General features: G+C 40.7%; 1 protein-coding gene across 1 annotated transcript; it reads right to left on the bottom strand.

Moving 5' to 3' along the window:
- Positions 1 to 6,271: 6,271 nt before the first annotated feature.
- On the bottom strand, positions 6,272 to 6,519 carry LOC136148950 (diphthamide biosynthesis protein 3-like). Its single transcript, XM_065908664.1, has 2 exons — positions 6,410 to 6,519; positions 6,272 to 6,335 (listed from the first exon to the last, which is right to left on the bottom strand). Exons 1-2 carry the CDS (start codon positions 6,517 to 6,519, stop codon positions 6,272 to 6,274), a joined length of 174 nt encoding a protein of 57 aa, XP_065764736.1.
- Positions 6,520 to 7,307: the final 788 nt, after the last annotated feature.

The raw sequence follows: 7,307 nt of genomic DNA, 5'->3' as shown, positions 1-7,307 counted from the left end.
ATCAACAAAGAGTAGCCTCCACTCACCACAACTAGAGAAAAGCCTGTGTGCAGCAATAAAGACCCACCATAGCCAAAAAATAAAGCATAAATAAATAAATCTTTTTAGAAAAGAAAATAAAAAAAGAAAAACTAATTGAGACTCTAGTAGTAGTCTAAGTGGGAGAAGATGGTAGTTTGCGATAGCTGGTGATGAAAAAAAAGTAGTCGGTTACAGGGTATATATATATATATATATATATATATATATATTTTTTTTTTTTTTTTTTAAGGGTATATTTTTAAGGTTAAACCTGAAATAGGAGGGAAGGGGGCAAGGCACAACCCCTAAAGAATGACAGAGCTATTAAGGATACAATATAAACTGGTTTGAACCAACTAGGCCCAAGATGGAGGAAGACTCAATTCCAGTAGACCTTGAGCCTCGTTATATGCTCATTGAAATGCATTTGTATGCTAACAGACTCATCCAAGGCACCATGACAGTTGAAGGTCAACTATTAAAGACCAAGAGTGAGCAGTGGCTCAATTCCTAGACATCCTGCCTCTTCCCCAAAATAGTTGGAATAATCCTCCCAGCCAGCCCATTAAAAACTTGGCAATCACCCTATATTTCCAAGCTGTGCCCATCTTTTGAGATAGACTGCATTTTGTCTATTAAATGTGTATCTCTCAGGGTGTCTCACCTTCTGAGGGGGCCCACACTCTGTCTATGGAGTGTTCAGTTCAGTCACTCAGTCGTGTCTGACTCTGCGACCCCATGAACTGCAGCACGCCAGGCCTCCCTGTCCATCACCAACTTCCGGAGTTTACCCAAACCCACGTCCATCAAGCCGGTGATGCCATTCAACCATCTCATCCTCTGTTGTCCCCTTCTCCTCCTGCCCTCAATCTTTCCTAGCATCAGAATCTTTTCCAATGAGTCAGCTCTTCGCATCAGGTGGCCAAAGTATTGGAGTTTCAGCTTCAGCATCAGTCCTTCCAATGAACACCCAGGACTGATATTCTTTAGGATTGACTGGTTGGATCTCCTTGCAGTCCAAGGGACTCTCAAGAGTCTTCTCCAACACCACAGTTCAAAAGCATCAATTCTTTGGTGCTCAGCTTTCTTCACAGTCCAACTCTCACATCCATACATGCCCACTGGAAAAACCATAGCCTTGACTAGATGGACCTTTGTTGGCAAAGTAATGTCTCTGCTTTTTAATATGCTGTCTAGGTTGGTCATAACTTTTCTTCCAAGGAGTAAGCGTCTTTTAATTTCATGGCTATGGAGTGTGCATCTCCCTAAATAAACCTGCCTTCTCACTTGATTCTCAAGGCAGAGGGTACTTGCCTGTGTGCTTATATCTCTCACAAACATCCTATATTAATAAATCTACTTATTGCTTATCACTTTGCCTCACTGAATTCCTTCTGTGTTAAGACAAAGAGAATCTGAGCTTCAGTAAGTCCTGACACCAGGTGAGTGATTTTAATTAAAAGACAGTGGGTTCAAGGGACTTCCTTGTGGATCAGTGATTAAGAATTCGTGCTTCCACTGCAGAGAGTACAGATTCTATCCCTGGTCAGGGAACTAAGATTCTGCATGATGTGTGGTGCAGCCAAAAAATAGAAAAAGACTGTGAGTCTGACTCTGAGTTCAAGTCCCAATCTGAGTTTTGGCTGAGTTCAAGTCCCATATGAACTGGGTGGTTTCAATCCTATACCTAAATCTTACTGATAGATAGGATGTGGGGCATGAGAGAAGAAAAAAAAGTTGTTGACTGACTACTAGTTTTCTTTTTTTCTTCTTTTTTTGTAGAAAGTGAAAGTTGCTCAGTAGGGTCCCGCTCTTTGCAACCCCAAGGACTATACAGTCCACGGAATTCTCCAGGCCAGAATACTGGAGTGGGTAGCCTTTCTCTTCTCTAGAGGATCTTCCCAACCCAGGAGTTGAACCCGGGTCTCCTGCATTGCAGGCAGATTCTTTAACAATTGAGGTATTATTATCAACTCAATAGAGTTCTCTATAAAGCACCTTTTTAATGTTTAGAGTCCACTCTACTGGTACTTCTAAAATATCTGTGTACAAATTAATCACTGGGAATTTGTTAAAATGCAAATTCTGACTCAGTAAATTCTGGGATGGATCCTGAGAATCTGAGGATTCCAATGCTATTGATTGGTAGACTGCAAGACCATGTCTTAGAGTTAAGTTCTTTTAACTTGATGATTTAAACTTTATTAGGTGGGGAGGGTCTTACCTAGGCAAATGCTGGAGAAGGGAGATGGGCAATGGAAAAACAGGATGGTCTCATCTCTTCCTCGAAGCCATTCTAGTTACATGATTCACCTTAATCTTCCTTTCCCAACCTCACACAAAACCCTCCATGCTTCCATACATAAATGTTTCTGCAAACCAAATCAGAAAAAATTATGAATTTAAAGATGAAAGTAATCTTAACTGGCAAATGCACCAATACTCTCTCCAGAAACCCTATCTACAGGTTTCAGCATCTGCTTGAAACCTCCAAGAATGGGAATTCACCATCTCAGACATTAGATCACTGGCTTTTCACCCACTCCTTGAAAAAAATAAAATCTGCCAATCAAATATATTCATCTCCCAAAATAATAATAGCAGTAATGTTTAGTGAATTGTACTAACGATATCAACTACTGTGAAGGGAGAAAGAGGGGTCACTAGACTGCTTTGATAGAGTAAAGATTTTATAGAAGAAGTAGGATTTGTGTACACCAAAAGAAGATGGTAACTAGATAAGTTTGTAGGTACTGTGAGACTAGGAAAGCAGCAAAGAGTAAAGGTATAAGAGAAAAGTAGAAAACGTTTGAGAAACTGATTAGCCATTCTTCATAATTTGCTACAGAACAGTCGAATAGAACCACCAAGATTAGAGACAAATTTTAAATGCTAGGTTAAGTCCTTCGGCTATAATTAATGGAAACCCACTGAAACTTGGGGATAGGACAGTAACATGAGAAATATCTTAATATCCTATAACTAAAAAAAAAAAAACAAACTATCAAGGGTGATAGGGATAGAATGGGATAGTTACACAGGTAGTTGTAGAAGTCCCAGTAGAAGATTATAGATAGAGAGGGAAACCTAGGGAAATTTGGGAGACCACTGTAAGTTAATGATTGCTCAAGAAAGCTATGGGAATTTTGTGGAATGAAGCAGGCTTACTTAACTATAAAGCACAAGATATACCTCAGATCATTAAGTGAAAGAAAAATATTACCACCCTTCTGCTGATTTGAATAGGTGCTGTGACAGTCCTAGTTTGACCCCGTAGGGTCAGAAACTCCGTCAGATACAAAAGGAGGAGCTAGTGATATAAGCCTGATATCTACTCAAAGAATGAGGAAGAAGGTGCCTTTCCCCCTTCCTCACTTTCCTTTGATTATAAAAATGTAGCCCACTTAATCTAGAGGGCAGAGCCCCCTCACCTGCCTGCTTACATCTCTCCCGAGTGTCCTATATTAATAAATCTACCTCTTGCCTATCACTTAGCCTCTTGCTGAATTCCTTTTGTGCTGAGACGCAAAGAACCTGAGCCTCAGTAAGTCCAGACATCAGGTGAGTGATTCTAATTAAAAGACTGTGGTTTCAAGTCCCAATCTGAGATGGATGGTTTCAGTGTCATTCATTCACTTTACAGGGATACAAGTAGATCAGAAAAGATGATTCAAAATTACCCTGGTATGTAGGAAGGGCTATCTTTTAGACAGTAAAGAATCTAGCTAAAATTTGGCAGAGCAAGAAGCTGGAAGAAAAGAAACTCATTATTAGAATGCTGACATCATCAATAATCAAGGTATAAGGATTAAAGTGGTAAAAGGAATGTTTATAACAGAATTTCTAGGATAAACTGACAGGAATTGATCAGATATAACTGAAAAAGAGAGAGAGGACCTGTTTAACACTGATGATAGTGCTAAAGAGCATGGCTCTGTTTTTAAAAGATGTGAGATTTTTTTTTTTATTTTGGCTGGGCGGGGATATCGTTGTGGCATGAACTTCTCTAATTATGGTAGGCAGACTTAGTTGCTCTGTAGCATGTGGGATCTTAGTTCCTCAACCAAAGATTGAACCCTGCATTGGAAGGCAGATTCTTAACTATTAGACCACCAGGGAAGTCCTGTCGGAGTGATTCTTGACTCAGTCACTTATTAATTATATAAACTTGCAGAAGTTATCCAGTATCACTAACCCTCAATTTCTATATTTGATAAATCATCATAAGACTGTTCTGAGGATTATATAAAGTAATTCAATAAAAATTTAACACACTGTCTGGCACATAATAAATAATAAATGTCAGCTGTTGGTTTTTTTTTTATAGTTATGGGTGACAAAATTATTACACCTAAGAAACTGTGACAATAATGATATTAACAGAAATAGGGAAGACCAGAGGGAGTCAGCTAGAGGAAGATGAGTTTAATGTAATGACGAATCTGATGGAGAGCAATGCAAGAGAGAAAATATGTAGTGATCAACTGAGGACATTTATCTGGGGTTCAGGAGAGATGCTAGGTCTAGGGAGAAACATGTAGAGACTATTTGCATAAAAATGATCTGTAGGTCTATAAAATATTTACAAAGGGGCAATATTTACCATTCATTTATTACACAGAAGTGAATAATAACCAATGTTTATCAAAAGTTTGCCAAGTACAAAGTGCTTTACTTACAGTAACTTTTTAAATCCAAATAACTCCTTCATGATATACATACTACTATTATCCCCATTCTTTTTGTTTTAATCTCCTTTAAAAAAAAATTTAAAGAATCCTGGGACTTCCCTGGTGGTTCAGTGGTTAAGAATCCGCCTTGCAATGCAGGAGATGCAGGTTTGATCCCTGGTTGGGGAAATAAGATCCCACATGCCTCAGAGCAAGGAAGCCTGCATCTTGTAAATACCGAGCCCCCGTACTTCAGAGCCCTCACAGCACAACTAGGAAGTCTGTGCACTGTAAAAAAAAAAAAAAAAAAATCCCTTGTATTGCAACTAAGACCCAATGCAGCCAAATAAATAAATATTAAAAAAAAAAAAGAATCCTAATGACTTGAGGTAGATGATGCTTTTGTCAGATAATGAAGCAATTAGGTGTATAGTATATAAATAACAAGGGCTTCCCTGAGAGCTCAGACGGTAAAACGTCTGCCTGCAATGCGGGAGACCTGGGTTTGATCCCTGGGTCGGGAAGATCCCCTGGAGAAGGGAATGGCAACCCACTTCAGTACTCTTGCCTGGAAAATTCCATGGATGGAGGAACCTGGTAGGCTACAGTCCATGGGATCACAAAGAGTCAGACACGACTGAGCAACTTCACTTTCACTTTCATATAAATAACAAAACTGAAGGAAAGAAAGATAGCACTGATTTGAAATTATCTTCTTTTATGTTCAGATGGAAAATTAAGAAAACGTCCAACTCAAAGTTCTAGGCACAAAATTCAGGTATGTGGTGGACTTGCTTTTTCAACTGGAGATGAATTCAGCAGCCAGTTTTAAGAAACCACACTTTAACAAACAGCAAGCTACAGAATGACTGTTGGGAATTTCCTGATGGTCCAGTGATTATGTTAGGGGAAGCCCACTGACTGAAACTCCTCACCCTGGCCAGGCACCATAGTCACCATTTATGTGAGTTATTTTACGATAGGAGGTCCTGGTAAGGAACACTGAACTAACAAGCCATCACTAACCCTAAGAGTTCAGGAGAGGTCAAAAGGAGACACCACGTGTCCCACCACCTCCCAGAATCCTCCTCGCTGGCAGCCATCTTGACTGAGCAAAGCATGCGCCACCAGGAAGGACTCTGAGTCAGAATGACTGGTGAAAGACAACCTGAAAACTAACCCCATTAACATAAAACCCGAGACTGTGAGCCCCGAGGCAGAGCAGTTCTCCTGGGTTCCTTTACCCTCCTGCTCTCCACCTGGATGGCCCTTCCCAATAAAGTATCTTGATTTGTCAGCACCTGTGTCTCCTCAGACAATTCATTTCTGAGTGTTAGACAAAAGACCCCCTTTTAGGCCCTGGAAGGGGTCCCCGTTCCCGCAACAGTTAGGACTCTTGTGCTTCCATTGCAGGGGGCATGGATTTGATCCCTGGTTGGGGAACTAAGATCCTGAAAGCCACATGGTGCAGCAAATTAAAAAAAAAAAAATTATCCCCAGGAAGAAGACAGTGATTGAATTAGATTTTTCCAGCTTGGCTCATTCCCCAATGTTCAGGCTTTGGAGTCCTGAAGTCTTCTTTAGCATTTAACTAGCTCATTATTGGTGGAAGAGGCTGGGACTGTCTCTCTACAAGTAAACTGACCTTTGTCAAAAATCACTTTTATAATGAGAGAGAAGCTAGATCATGTTGCCATGCTTCCCCATTTGCCAAATCTTCCTGGGTGATGCAGAATTTATTCCCGCATGGGCAGGGGTAGAAGTACATCTCTGAGTTCTTTACATATTGGAAGTCCTGGATCTCCACCTCATCATGAAACACTGCCATCGTCACCGGGGCCACAGAGGTCTGTCACCTCTGCCATCCTACCCAGGCCAAGGCCAGTCCAACTTCCAGGTCCCCAGCCAGCCAGGCCTGTTCGTATTCTTCAGGTGAGGAAACTGAGGTTCATGGGGCTTGGGTAACTTGCTCAAGTTTAGATAGCTAAAAGAGGTACAACCAGGATTTAAACCAATTCATGCAGTGTCAGAGCCTGGGCCGTAAACCACATATGTGCTGCTTCACTCTGCAATAAGTTATATTTCCAGTTTCACGTCCATGGAGGGAATCACTGTGGATGCAGAGAAATCATTATTCTAAACGAATACTCTAATACTGTGGAAAGAATAGAATTGACTCAGGTCATGATTGTCTTGTTATTAATGATTTAAGGAATCAGAGCAACTAGCATTATGCCTGTGTATGAGAAACAGAAAGACATCTGGGAACGCAGGGCAAAAAGAGAACATTCATAACAATACGTAGAAATGGGCCCCCAGGGCATCTTCACTGTCTGTAAGCAAGAATGAAGTATGAACCCTCCCACCTTTGACTCCAGAGTCAAACTACAAATCAAACAACAGGATCATTTGGTGAGGGTAATTGCCTCTGTTTCACAAAAACTATACACAGATCATCTGTCTGCCTCTAGCTATAGAGTGTGGAAGGAAAAACTACCTCCTCGGTCTTCTGAGTGATACCCTGATCACTGAGGGAGGGGGAGGGAGGGTTTTTTGGGACACCTGCATTATTTGCTGACTGGGGAAGGAATCATGAGAGACTCCTTACATAGTCTG

Source organism: Muntiacus reevesi, chromosome 18 (genome assembly GCF_963930625.1).
Source record: "Muntiacus reevesi chromosome 18, mMunRee1.1, whole genome shotgun sequence".
Lineage (NCBI taxonomy): Eukaryota > Metazoa > Chordata > Mammalia > Artiodactyla > Cervidae > Muntiacus > Muntiacus reevesi.
The sequence above is the reverse complement of the archived record's forward strand: the minus strand, read 5'-3'. Positions and strand labels throughout refer to the sequence as shown.

Excerpts from the sequence above, each read along its gene's own strand:
- LOC136148950 (XM_065908664.1), bottom strand. The coding sequence starts at position 6,519 with ATGGCAGTGTTTCATGATGAGGTGGAGATCCAGGACTTCCAATATGTA. Across the intron at positions 6,336-6,409 it reads AAATTCTGCATCACCCAGGA|TCAGTTTACTTGTAGAGAGA; the intron begins AGATTTGGCAAA and ends TTTTGACAAAGG.